The sequence below is a fragment of the Carex rostrata genome, chromosome 25 (assembly GCF_964058835.1).
Source record: "Carex rostrata chromosome 25, lpCarRost1.2, whole genome shotgun sequence".
NCBI classification, from domain to species: Eukaryota; Viridiplantae; Streptophyta; class Magnoliopsida; order Poales; family Cyperaceae; genus Carex; species Carex rostrata.
In genome coordinates, this window is record NC_135942.1 from 3,005,694 (window position 1) to 3,020,207 (window position 14,514).

Below are 14,514 nucleotides of genomic sequence, written 5' to 3' on the forward strand. Positions count from 1 at the left end.
TCCGTACACCACACAGAACCTTAAATAATAATCATAGCATGTTATCAACAATTGTTCAAAGCAAACCTTGTATTTCTATTATTTTAGTTTACATGCAGTAAGTTCTCGAAACCCGAATAAAAGAATGCCTTTTTGTGTAGCATCTTCCGGTCTCCCCGTCCCATCCTATGAGTGCGTGTCCCCTCAGGTATTAGAGGGGTGAAATAAATAAGCGGACGGATCAGATTAATCTCATCCGGATCACATTCAATCCGGTGTCTGTCAGAACTCAGAAATTAGAGGTGTCTGTTTTGAGATTTGTGTCAAGTTAAAATAACGGTCCAGATTTACTTAATGTATCTCGGGTACTTGGGGGATCCGAATCCATTCTCTCCTCTCCTATTGAGGAAGTTATTTAAATGAGCGATTTCTACGCACTTTTATTTATTGATGACACGTCTCTCACAGATTGGTTCCTGCATATCAACAGCATCAATTAAGAATATTCCATCTTCCCTTGATTATATAAATTGCGAGTTTAAATGGGCGGTAAAGTAGAACATACTTTACTTATAAAAATGAATTTATCAGATAATCAAAGAAACACAATATGAGCTTTAAAACTAACTTATAAAAATGTACAAATGTAGTATTATCATTTAAGAAAAATTTGAAAATCATTTGATCATTTTGCTTGCATATAAAAAAAGAACATTTAATTCAATACATAAGTATACATTATAATTTTTATCTAAAAAAATATATACAATATAATTATGATGGTATTTTAAAATTTAAGGTGCATGCGTTGAATCCAATCTATTGATTTTTTTTTTTTACAAAGGCACCAATATAAAATTTCACAGATTTTTAAGTTCATTTTCTAGTAGATCAAGCACCAACAAATGGACTCACTAAAATTTGTTGACAATTATGAATTATTGATTGTTCGAAACAAAATAAATTATAAAATTTACATAAACATCTATCACAAATAGAGAACAAAAATCACTGTTCAAACTTTAATAATGAAAATATAAAAGAGTTGTGATATTTGATCACACTAAAATTTTGGTTGATTGAATCTTATTCATAACTGTATTGAATTTAGTGGGCAAAAATGTATTAAGATTCAGGCATTTTAAAAATAAATATATGTCTCAACTCACTCAACTCTCAAGCTTGCTTAAAATAATTAGTAATTATTTTGAGGCAGTAAAAAAAAAAACATAAACCAAATTTTGTAAAAAACAGTAAATATTGGCGGTAGGAAAAGGAATTCTCTCCTCACGTGGATATATATGCTGTAGCTGATCGATCGACAATTGACAATTCGACAGAGAAAGAGAGAGAAAGCGAAGAGATCATCTCCCTCTCTCTCCCTCACCCACCTTAACTTCTCTGTCTAAAGAGAATATGGTACGGACATGTCGGAGCACGAGAGAGGTTTACAACGAAGTGTTAGAACGGCTCACGAGTGCGCCGTGCACTGAGCCCATCTCTCCCACGTTCTCTAACAAACTCTGGTCCCACTTCGATCGTCTTCCTTCCAGGTCCCTTCTCTTTCCCAACCCCACCTCCCCCTCTCATCTCTTCTTCTTGTTGCTTTCTCCTTTTTTTTTCACAGTGCACCAACTACAGTATTCTGAACTCTGGATTTTTTTATTTTTAATCTCTTTAGTATTTTTTTTTTCAAATGGGTAATATATCGCTTTGTAAAGTTAAAAGAGATGAATGTGGTTAAATGCGCCAGAAAGCAGTCGGACTGTACTGCTTTGTACTTCTACAACTGTCGTGCATTACAAATACTAATATTTGAAGGTTTTCTATGCAAATATCTGGTGTTGTTCTTAAATCTTAATTAATGTTCCATTGCTGCTGCCTGCTGCTATTCCAGCACCATTTATGGAAATCTGAAGATTACTATTTTAGTAGATAGGGAAGAGACTATTAAAATGTTCCTTGATTAATTTATAAACGCCAAGTGGGGGTGTGAGGATTCTGACAGCTTTTTGTGCCTTTTGTTTGCAAATACTAATTTATAAAGGGGATGGGCTCAAGTTCAAAAATGAAAACAAACAAAAATGGCGGTAAAAACTGGAGGAAAAGAAGGCAAGAGTTCACACCGGACCCGTAAATTCGCCATAGTTCCTCTGATCCTCTCTCTCTCTCGCTGATTTTTCTTCTTCTTTTTCTTTGTCAAATCCGGGTCACTTCATGGCAGGATTCGTGCTTGCTCCATTTCTATCTAAAGAAAAGAAAAAAATGGAATATTCCTCGTGACTTGGGATTTTCTGTGAACCTCTCACATTAGACTTAGCTTGCGTACGCCTACTGGCTTTAACTCTAAACATGCGTATCTTTGTTCATGTCCATCAGTTCCAAGTTCCAACCTTTTTATTTTCTTTAATAACATTTGAAACGTTTGCATGAAGGTGGGCGTTAAGTGCATTTGTTCTGACATAGATATATGGACTCATCTCTTTTGCCCCAATCTATCCCATATTTTATGTAGAACTTTCAGTTATCCAAATTGGAAGGCTTATCCGTGACAAAAGCTAAGTTTATGTACAATTTAATAAAATTTCCTGGTTTATGCTTTGATCCATAATTAGTTGGGAATAATAAATTTCATTAAATGGATCTATTGAGAATTTGAGATGAACCCTCAACCACAGTGCGAAAGAGATGCCGCTTGCCACTAAATATATAGAAGAGTGGTTTTCTATATAGATGTACTGATGTACATGCGATGTACTATGATGGAATCAATATATACCAACCTATTGTCATTGTAATTTTCTTTGTGTAGATATGCATTTGATATACACTCAAATACAGCAGAAGATGTTTTTATCCACATGAGGTTGCTTCAACAAGTGCGTAACCCTGCATTTCGACCTGCCTTTGAGATTCGTGCTGCTCAGGTACTGCATAGTTCTCATCTAAATGACGATGGAATGCTAAATGGCTTTCAAATTGATGCAAATTTAATATACTTGATATTTAAGGAATAAAGAATTTAGTTTTCTAATTTTAACAATACTCATATCAAATGGTTATACATAGAAGTTGGATGTATGCGAGAACCAAACACTATCCTTTGGTGATTAATTTTTACTTCTTATAACTAATTTTCTCCACTTAAGTGTTAACCAAATACCATCCACTTCTGAGGGGCACTACATATGTCCATATCTTATAAAAAAACCACTCATTTATTTAAGAAACGCACCAAGGTAAACTTTATTGAATTGGCTTCAAACTACGAGTCCAAACTGATTGAACCAATATATTTGATGAGTGATGTATTTGCATACCAAATTCGAACCTTCATTTTTACCACCCTGACTTTATACTAAATGAAATAAAAATTCACAAATTTGATATGTAAATGCTTCACTCATTAATAAGTTCAAAATTAATTCGTCATTTGAAGTCAATATGATAGATTTTGAGTTAAGCTCATAAATTACCTTGATGAGTTTAAAGTCCTGGTAGCTTTACTCTTCTTAAAAGTACATCTTTCACAATAAGTACAGTAGTTAGTTCACTAAGACACATAATTTGACATCACTCTTATTATCTTGCCGCCGTCTATGTATTAATGAAACCATTTTCAGATAATGAATGATCATTGCACTTCAGAGGTAGGTCCTAAGATTGAAGTTGATCTTCAAAGGTACTTTTGAGTGACTATATATATTCATTTTGTGTGATTTCGCTTTAATTAACTTATTCTGAACCGTTGATGCTTTGGCAGGCCTATGCATGAGATCATTTTTTCATCAGAAGACAGGCCAAAGCTACTCAGTCAGGTAATTTCCTTTTATTATTCCCTTTGAATTTGGAAAAAGAACTAGCAAGCCAATGAAATCAAATCATCCTTTTTAGTATTATGCATTTCCAATGCTGGTACGTCAATTGCAAAAGAAATCATGCTTTGGTCCTGATTTACTTCAAATGAATCCCAGTTCCCAAGTAATAATTTAGATAAAAATTCGGCCACTGACATGTAGGGTGTTCATCGGTTTGGTTCGGTTGAAACCGAATCGAACTAGGCAAACCATAGTTATAATTCGGTTTAAAAAATAGAGCCGTACCAAACCGAATTAGCATTGCAACCGAACTGAGCCGAACCGAACCGAACCAAAGTTTTATTTCGGTTTGTTCGGTTCAAACCGAAATATATTAATTTGTTTATTTAAAAAAATGATTTATAATAAACCGAAGTATATTAAGAAATAAACCGGGGTATTAAGAAATAAATTAAGATATTAAGAAATAAACCGAAGTATTTAAAGTAATTTATTAAGAAATAAACCGAGGCGGTCTGGATCAGATTCATAATATATAAAAGTTCGGTCGGTTCGGTTATTTCGGTTTTGAAATTTTCCAAACCGAACCGAACCGAAGTTATAATTCGGTTTTAAAAATAAAACTGAACCGAACCATTAAACCGAAAAAAACGAACCGTTTGATCCGAACTAATTCGGTTCGGTTCAAAACCGAATAAACTGGAACCAATGAACACCCCTACTGACATGTAGTCTCCCTTGACCTTCCAATTTCATGTAGTCCATTCAGTTATATGTAATGTTGTTTCCCTTTACAAGCAGAGATGAGGTAAAATGCAGAATGTACAATTGTATATTTGAGGGCCAAAATTGGAACTTCTAAGCTTTATTGTCAGGATGATTTCTGTAATTTACTTTAGAACACTGTCTTATTTGAAGTTCGATCCAATTTAAATTGTTGAACTTATTTCCTGAATTTTTATGTCTCTTTTTCTTCTGTGTTTCTCAAGCTAACTACATTGCTTTCCAAACTGAACCTCAATATACAAGAAGCGCATTCATATTCAACTAAAGACGGCTATTCCTTGACTATTTTTATTGTTGATGGTTGGCATTATCAGGTAAGTCACTAGTTGGCAAATTCTTTTTATGTAAAATATTTTAGAGGATTAATTTTTCATTAAATAGTTGTAGGACTACTCACTTATTTTAAATCTGGTTAGAATTGCTGGAGTTTCCAAATGAAGTGCTTGTAGAAAGCAAAGTTTTTCTTTCATTTTTAATTTTGCTAGGCAGGAGTAAAACCTAGACCTCCTGCATGAGCAAGGTTAATATTAGGTTCCTCGATCAAAGTTTTTTTGCTGTTGTTACTTCATTCGAGTCCAATTTGTTCTGTAATCCTGCATGTAACAAATCATGAGCACCCCTGCAACATTATTTATGCATAAGTTGGCCCTAGGAAGCTATTAACAGTCACTGAAACTTGTAATGTCATTTGGCCTTAAAACTCTGTTAGTTTAATTCATACCAACAGTTCTTAACATTGATTGAAAAATTGTTTTAAAAAATTAGAACAAGATTGTTGCACTTGGGATCATTTAGTAAAATTTGTACAGTGCTTTGCATATTCTTATTTCATAAAAGTTTTTTTTTTTGTTTTGCAATATTCGTGAATATTCTCAAAAGATATGTTGGATATAAAGTGGGGCAATTCCAGTAATAAGTACCTTCAACAATTTGATTAGTGTAATATGCCAATGAGGGTAGATGGGATAATTCAGTTTGTTTTTCGGAGTTCCCATAATATTTCACATTTTGAGGAGGTATATGGTACTTTGAACTTTTGCAGGAGCATGCAGGATCTACGCACCTCTTATAATTATTCAATATCATATGTTGAGTTGCTAATGCACTTTTATGTTTTTGAAAAATTAGGAAAATGACCTCCTTAGGGTCACTTTGCAGAAGCAAATAGACAAGGCTAAGGTAACACCCCAATGCATGAATTTACAGAGATTGCAATACTAGAACATAAAGTGCACTATGTTTTTTTCTTTTAAATAAAATCCATGAAGATTTTTAGTATAAACACGGAAACTAGAGGGAATTAATCTCGCAATATCCCGTTCCATGACAAGAGGGCATTTTTACTTTTCTTTCCATTGCTTACATAGGAACATTTATAGTCTTCTTGTAAAATTAGATTACACTCTCATGTTCTTTTTCGTTTGGCAGAGTACAGCATGGACTGTGGCTCAGCCAATATTACCTAAACTTGAAACACTTGAAGTAGAAGAATTTCCAAGCAGTTCTATTTCTATACCTATGGATGGAACTGACGATTGGGAAATAGATCCAAAGCTCCTTACATTTGATAGCAAACTTGCATCAGGATCTTACGGTGATCTGTAAGTTCAGAAATATGATAGCTTTCAGTTAATTTTTTTTTTGGTAGTTAATCTTATAATTTTTTTTGTTATTTGTTGATAGTTTTCGAGGAACATATTGCAGCCAGGATGTGGCAATTAAACTACTGAAGGCTGAGATTGTGTCCCCTGATATGTTGCGCGAGTTTGCCCAAGAGATATATATCATGAGGTTCAGCTGTTTATTTAGAAAATATTTATATATGGGACCCTACAAATTACGTGTACACCACAGAAGCGTTCCTAACAGACTATGATATTTCATATAATGTATTATATACGTAGTCCTCTACACATTTAATTGTGTCAAATTTCAGTAGTAACAAAATTATGAAATTGATATTAAGTATACTGAATTAATAACAATCTTCCATCTCTGCAGAAAGGTTAGACACAAAAATGTGGTGCAGTTTATTGGTGCTTGCACAAAACCTCCCATTTTATGTATAGTTACAGGTGCACAGACCAATGCCTTGTGTCATTCTTTCCTCTCTATTATTTGATAAATGGATTGTTAATTATCTCAATCTGGTATGATGTTGTTTTTCACTTGGCTTTAAAAATGTTTATTTTCTTTGATTTCAGCAATTTATTTTATTATGGACAGAATTTATGAATGGTGGGAGTGTGTTTGATCTTATTCACAATTATGGAGGCATTTTCGAACTGCCAGCTGTGGTACGCATATCAATAGATGTGTCAAAGGGAATGGACTACTTGCACCAATGTGACATTATACATAGAGATTTGAAATCTGCAAATCTTCTAATGGATGAAAAGGAGGTACTTAGTATATATCAAGAAGTTGTTTCAAGTCAATTTTCATGGTCGACATAGATTTGGTCAGACACCCATTCTTCATTTGATAAATTTCTTCAATGGCCACTAAAGTTTGCCTTTGGTAACAAATTGGTCACTGTACCTTAGTTTGTCCTTTCCAAACCACGGTACTTTTGAATTCAAGGCAATCTGTTACATTCTTCATCCAAAAATTAATAGCGCGCTGCCTGACATCAATTGTCCATTTCAGCAATAAGTGCGTTCACATTAGCAAAATAGTTGCTCATTTCATGAATAAATCTGACTGTTAGAGAGTGATCTAATTGGAACAAATTTAAAGTTTAGTGACCAATTTGTTACAAAGGGCAAGAACCTACTGACTTCCAAAGAAATTTACCATTCTTCATTTTATTATTTGACTCTTCCTGTATGATTCGTTGTCAACAGTGCAAATTTTGACTTTTCCATTGCATGGGATGGGTTTTTTCAAATTTATCAAATGATAAAATTTCAATTTATTACTTGTGAAGCAAGAGCTACAGATAACAGGCACATATAATCCTTTTATTACATTGTATTCTTTGTTCTCCCAATTATTTTGTTAATTATAACACGAAGCATAGACATTAGTTGACTTTACTATGTACAATGTGATTTCAATTTCCTGAGGTATATTTACTAAAATATATTAAGCTCAATGTAAATCTTTTACGTCATTATTGTAATATTTTTGACATTAAAGGATCAGAGCATGTTAAATCAAGATTTTAGGGGCTAAACTGGCATTTCCCAAAGCCAAAGGCCTACTCTCTACCTTGAGCTTGAGGTTTATGTTATCTAATTTACATGAACTTTTCTTGTAGATGTAAGATAATAGTTTGTTTATATGTCAGGTTGTAAAGGTGGCAGATTTTGGAGTTTCCCGTGTCAGAGACCATTCTGGTGTAATGACTGCTGAAACCGGGACCTACCGTTGGATGGCTCCTGAGGTAACCAACCCTCCCCCCCCCCCTCTTTTTGAAAAGCTTGGCAGATGCTGCCAAGGCTATCTCTCTCTCTCTCCCTCAGTTTTATTCTTAATTAATTATTTGTAGATAATAGAGCACAAGCCATATGATCACAAGGCTGATGTCTTCAGCTTTGGCATTGTACTGTGGGAGTTGCTAGTTGGAAAGGTACAATCAAATGAAAATATTAATTTGCATTCATTTACAATATATTCCAAGTAGTTATACATGTTTGTCTCTAAAATAGCATCCAGTTTCTGGTTTGGTCCATAATATTTTAGTCCTCATCCAGTTCTTAAAAACTTACCTGTACGATTATCTTTTTGTTTTGGGGATCAGCAATAATAATTGTCATCATCTTTCAGCTTAAAAAATGGACAGGAATCCTATCACGTTACATTAAAATGATTTTTTTTAAGTGGAGTATATTCACTACATAGCTCATTATGCATTAAAAATTTAAAACTGACTATATCTTGTGTCCTTTTTGTACTTGGGTGTGTCAAAATGAGGACTTTAAGGCTTTGCAGATCCAAATGACAAGTGTAATGATTTGAGATAATGCAATTCTGTCCCATAAATTTGGAAACTTTTCACTTTGTATTGAATTTCATTTTTGTGATTTTCAGTTACCTTATGAAGATCTAACACCACTTCAAGCAGCTGTGGCTGTAGTTCAGAAGGTAAAAAAACATACATTTACATTAGTACGGTGTCATGCTTTCTTCATAATGTAGGGGAACACATCACCTCCCCCCCCCCCCCCCCCCAAAAAAAAAAAAAAAAAAAAGAATTTTGAGAATTTGCACGCACAAATTTTTTATGTGTTGAAATCAGACTAAATTTTGTATAGGGTTCCAAACTTATCTTGACCCCAAGAAACCAGTAAAATTTCCAGAGTGCTTTCTAATACTGTGCACATGAATTTTATACATCAGAAAAGGGTTAAGGTTAACCCTGTATAAACTTTTAATGAACCCAAAAGGATGGAAGCTGTGCAAATTTTTGCTCATCAAATTCGTGCGCTTGAATTCTCAGTTTCCTTATAGTAGCCCGGCATAGGTGGATTTAAAGGTAGTGAATGCGGGTCAATGCCCCCATTATTTTTTCATATCATATAGACTTGTATTGAAATTTTTTGTGTTATATAACTAATTTTCTTATGAAAGTTTATACTTAAGTCCCAGAAAAATGTCAAAATTGTTCTATTGTTGACCCCCATAATTACATTACTCAACACTTGACCCCATTCAAAAATTTTCTGGCTATGCCCTTGTCGCTCGGGTGAACCTTAGACGATCTCTTCAGCAATTTTTTTCCTAATAAATACAAGGGAGGAAGAATGGAAAAGACATACATACCAAACTTATAATGATTTAACAAAAGATATGGGTGTTGACAAATTTAATATTTTAGGGTTTGAGACCCACAATTCCTGATGGGATCCATCCTAAGCTAATTGAGTTGCTTGATAAGTGCTGGCAATCTGATCCATCTTTAAGACCCAACTTCTCCGAGATATTAGATATTCTCTACAGCATTGCAAAGGAGGTACTTTTCTGAGGTCTTTTTTTAATTTTTGTTAGTAGTAAAAATACATTCCGAGTTTAATTAATTTTTCGTTGAAGTCGTGCATAGCCTTCACAAACTTAGAGATTGTTACAAGTCTTTTATAACTGCGTGTCACCAGGTGTATTTGTCTTTGATAGGCAATGGTTTTTATGCACTAAGAAATTTGGCTGCTTTTTTTTAAACTTGTTTTGTTTCAACAATTTTTGAATGTTCGCCAAATGTTATACACAGGTATCTCCTATAGGAAATCATAAGAAATCAGCGAACGGTGGCTTTTTCTCTGCTATTTTGCATAGGAAGTGAAGCACGTTTTTATTTTATTTTTGTATCAATATAAGTTCTATTTATTTACTTTTTAGCTGTTTTCTGTTAAAAGGTTGATGTTGAGTGTACATAATTGTAAACAGAAAAGGCTGTAGTATGGTGTTTATTCCAGAATTGAGCAAATTATAGTTTGTGACTTATTTATTCTACAAATATTATGTTGAAGGATATCTTTTAATTAGCTATTACCTTCGTGCGTGGTGCACTCGCACTTCCCTTCCTATGTATAATGTATTGATGCAAGTTACTAATGTGGACATGTAGGTATGTCAAACTTTTTTTTATATTTTTTATTCGTATATGGATACGGTTTCAGTATAATGTTTATGTTCTCCACAAATCCAAGTTGAATATTAGTGCTTTTAGTTAGTTATCATAGCAAACATATTTTAGTGTCAAGTCACAATTTAATTTCTTTTTTTGTGCATAATCCGGAACTCAGATACGGAACATACGGTCATGATATACTTTTCATTATATTTAGTATAGAAAATTAGGAGAGATACCTGCAACTCTGAAAGTATAGGTGATTGCTTTTGTCAATTTCTCAGTTATTTTTAGCATATAGGATAGTATTTGGAAACAGGGTGAAAATATTGGAGGGGAGGGGTTGTTTGTATATATATATGTTTAAGTTTTGAAAGTGTCTAACTGTCCATCATGAGTTGTCTACGGTTTTTCTAAAAAAAAAAACTATAATTTGACTTGCATGAATACTGTGAAATTTCAATTATATACTGTAATTTCATATAACAAATCATATACAAAACACATTTTAAAATTCTAACATCCAGCAGAATCAATTTGTATACTTGCACAACTTGTCAAACTAATTGTACTTGCTGTGGAATCACTTGGTGTACTTTTCTAACTTACAACTAATGACAATTTTTTAAACCTTCTAGAACATTTTAAAATCAGACTATTCTTAAACTTACAATTTTTTCAAAATAACCTTAGAAATTATGCAAAATTAATTTTTTTTTTGAAAAAATTAACATATTTTTTTTTCAATTATTAATATTTATATATGCATATATATCCTATAAATTAGCACTACACATACTGTAAAATATAGAGATGCAAACTATAGAACTTCAATACTGTAAAATTCCTAAATATAAATTGTAAAACTAACATATGCAAACTATAAAACTGTAAATCTGAAACCTAAAACACTATAAAACTGAGATAAATACACCGCAAGCTTCAATACTATAAATTCAAAATATTTAAACAATAAAACTAACAGATGCAAACTATAAAACATCAATACATCAACTATTCACAGTTACATTGTTAAACATTAGTAACTTCACAAGTATAAACTGTCACTATTGAAAACATCACTGTTCAACAGTAGAAAAAACAAACAATAACATTTTAAACACAAATTCATACATTTCCACACAAGCATATTATTCATAGACCTTTGTTTAGTATTGTTTGAATGAGTTAGAAGTATCATTACTAGAACAATGCGTTCAAAATACCATCCCGCAAAAAAACAAAAAACAAATAAGGTTATAAAACTGTGAATTTTATCATGTAAAACACTTTACATATTATGTAAAACTGTAAACTATATCCTGTAAAATTGTGAATAATATATATATTGTAAACCTTTAAATATCAATAATAATAGATACTGTAAAATGATACATATATCATGTAAAATTGTGAACTATATCCAGTAAAAATGCTTTACATAACCTTTAAACCTGATTCATATATCTTGTAAAAAAAATACTCCACAACACGTTCCTTTGAAATATCATCCTGCAAAAATAAAATAAAATAACTGATACATCATTTAAAACTATTGAATGATACCTGTAAAATAACTAATATATCCTACAAAACTATTGGATAAAACCTATAAAATAACTGATACGTAAAACCTGTAAAAACACTGATACATCCTATAAAACTATTGAATGAAACCTATAAAATAACTGATAATCCTATGAAACTACCATATAAAAATCCTGTAAAACAAATTATGCACCAGTAAATAGGAAATCCATTACTATAGTAAATTTAGCAATTATACTAAACAACATAATTAAAAACAAGTAAAAAAATCAAAATAGATGAATCAAACCTTTCACAAACGTTTTCAAAATAAGAAAAAGAAGAAGAATCAAATCATTCACAAATGTGCCGTACATCCGATTATCATCTGAGAAGGTCATTAACAGTACATTCTAGGTTGCTAAAGAACTAAAAAAAATGAATAGGCACTCGAATAACTTGTTCTTCTCAATTTATTTACACTTGTCATATCCAACATAGATCCCAAGCTATGGAGCAATCAAACCAGCCTTGTACTTGATGGGAAGGTTTGCATCGTGGTTCTTGCAGTAGATTGTGCGATTAGTAGGAGATTGTGGCTGAATGCGGTCAAGCGTCATAGTCCGTGACAACATCTGTTCGAGCTCCGACACGGATCCAACGGGCCCGGCACTCGATCGCCTCGTGCGGGATCTCGGCCACGACAAGTCGCTGAGCGGAAGCCAAGAGAGACCAGGGAGAAATGCAAGCATCATGTAGTGGTGAGAGAGATCTCTAATGGAGATATCAATAAAAGAGATGTGAAAATTGAAAAGAGATTGGGAAAAGCGGAGATTTGAAATTGAATTAGAAAAACAGAAAGAACGGAGGAGAAAAGAGAAACAGATCCAGTCGGAGTGGGGACCATTTCGATAGGTAAATTCAGTTTAAAACGTGTCTGTGGACAAAACGTGGACAAAAGTCAGTGGATAAAAACCTTTTCTCTTAAGTTTTAGTCTAAAAGGTTGGCTACTCTACTTCCATAAGCATATGAGGGCATATGCTTATAAGTTATTTTTGCATTTTTGATTTTCAAAATGATCGATTTGAAGCGCTCAACTTGTTCTCCATATTACTATGTGTTTGGAAACCAAATTTTATATTTTTTGAAATTTTTTTACTATTTTTTTTAGAATTTCTCAAAACAGCCGTAAAAAATATATATGAAAAACCCTGTTTTGAGAAATTATGAAAAAATAGTAAAAGAATTCCAAAAAATGTAAAATTTGATTTCCAAACACATATTAATATGGACAACATGTTAAGTGCTTCAGATCGACCATTTGGACATCAAAAACGCAAAAATGACTTGTAAGCATATGCTCTATGCTTATGGAAGTAGAGTAGTCAACCTCTTAGTCTAATGTTGATTTTTTTTAATTAGTTTATTAATCGAATAAACTATTTAGACCAAAATGTTGATTTTTTTTTCGAATAATTTAATACAACATTAAAATTGGACTAAATTTTGATACACATCTTAAATAATACATTTTATAATTATAGTTTTTTCTCTGAAACAAAATTATTGAAGACACCATATAAAAATTCTGTACAAATAATGTTTTGTAGAATTACCGAGTGAGATAAAATTTTAAATGCAAATCGTATTGCACTTTCGATCAACTAAATGCTCCGATTTAGTGTCATCGACACTACGTTTTGTAAAGCACGGTTTTTTTAAAACTTTGGCCCCGGCTGCCAAGTATAATTTTAATTAAATAAATTTGTAAAGCACAGTTGGCGTAGTGTTTTGACTTAAAAAATTTCTTTTCGAAGTTCTAAAGGTTGATTTAAGTATTCTTAACATGATTTACGTAAGAAAAATCTACAAAAAACTAAATTTTCATATCTTTTAGGTTTTCTGTGAGAGTGTTCGACAATGACGCTTAAGAGTCTTAGGTATGTTTGGTTGTAATATTAGAATAGCTAGAATAGCAAAATTGGCATTTGTCAAAAAGCTATTTTAATAAGACAAACAAGTTTGATTTTCCTATTCTAGCTATTCTAACCCAACCAAACAATGAATAGCTTGTTCTCAAGAATAACCTATTCTCAAAAATTGCTTGTTGCAAGGCTTAAGAATTTAAGCTATGCTGTGCTAAGGAGGAGTTGTTCGGCTGACTTAACTTAGACCAATGAAGCTTAAAGCAATAAAGAGCTAACGGGGAGCTCTAAGGAGGCATTGTATTATAAGCTTGGATTTTTATTAGCTTAAGAATTTGTTCTAAAGACGCTTAAGAAAGGTGCTCTAAAACTGTCTAAGACACAACTGTTTGGCCAACTTAAACAGCTAAGGAGACTAAAGCCTGTCTAAAAAGACTAAAACCTTACAGCCGAGTACCCACACTATTGTTTTATAAAGAAAAAAAAAAGTCTTTGCTATTAGATTATTTGAATTATTTTAATATTTACTAAACTTTTCATTATGAATTTTTAGAAATGAAGGCATTAAGTCAAAGCACCGAGCGATCAATGCTTTTGCAAAAATCTAACACCTTTCTATATAAATGTTGTATGATATAATGTTATATTTAAATAGAGTGAAACTATGGTACTTCGCAATACTCGTACTACAAATTTACATCTTCCTTTCTAAAATTGAAACGATCGATATGAACCATTTAACATAATTATCATTTAAAAAATGTACTTGGAGACTAAATTTTACATTTTTTTTTACTGTTTTTTAGATAGTTAGAAAATCACTGGGTCCAAAAATTTTAGATCAGGTGAATTTTTTTTTCTTATCTAACAAAAAGAATAAAAAGTTTTTATAAATATAAAATTTAATCT

General features: G+C 32.3%; 1 protein-coding gene across 2 annotated transcripts in view; it reads left to right on the plus strand.

Annotated features, from left to right (window-relative positions):
- Positions 1-1,312: 1,312 nt before the first annotated feature.
- Positions 1,313-14,514, plus strand: part of LOC144576140 (serine/threonine-protein kinase STY46-like) — a 35,842-nt gene continuing 22,640 nt past the window's right edge. The window contains exons 1-15 of one of the 2 annotated variants that reach the window (XR_013518606.1): positions 1,313-1,532; positions 2,792-2,906; positions 3,603-3,661; positions 3,743-3,797; positions 4,787-4,897; positions 5,712-5,762; positions 6,012-6,184; positions 6,267-6,374; positions 6,585-6,658; positions 6,810-6,985; positions 7,876-7,971; positions 8,077-8,157; positions 8,619-8,672; positions 9,406-9,540; positions 9,793-9,976. Coding sequence is in view for 1 of the 2 variants with exons in the window: in XM_078326417.1 (XP_078182543.1) it covers positions 1,396-1,532; positions 2,792-2,906; positions 3,603-3,661; positions 3,743-3,797; positions 4,787-4,897; positions 5,712-5,762; positions 6,012-6,184; positions 6,267-6,374; positions 6,585-6,658; positions 6,810-6,985; positions 7,876-7,971; positions 8,077-8,157; positions 8,619-8,672; positions 9,406-9,540; positions 9,793-9,864 (1,497 nt within the window). In the remaining variant the exon portion in view is untranslated. Of the gene's footprint in view, positions 1,533-2,791; positions 2,907-3,602; positions 3,662-3,742; positions 3,798-4,786; positions 4,898-5,711; positions 5,763-6,011; positions 6,185-6,266; positions 6,375-6,584; positions 6,659-6,809; positions 6,986-7,875; positions 7,972-8,076; positions 8,158-8,618; positions 8,673-9,405; positions 9,541-9,792; positions 10,093-14,514 lie in introns of those variants that run through there. The other variant, XM_078326417.1, reaches the window with a different exon arrangement.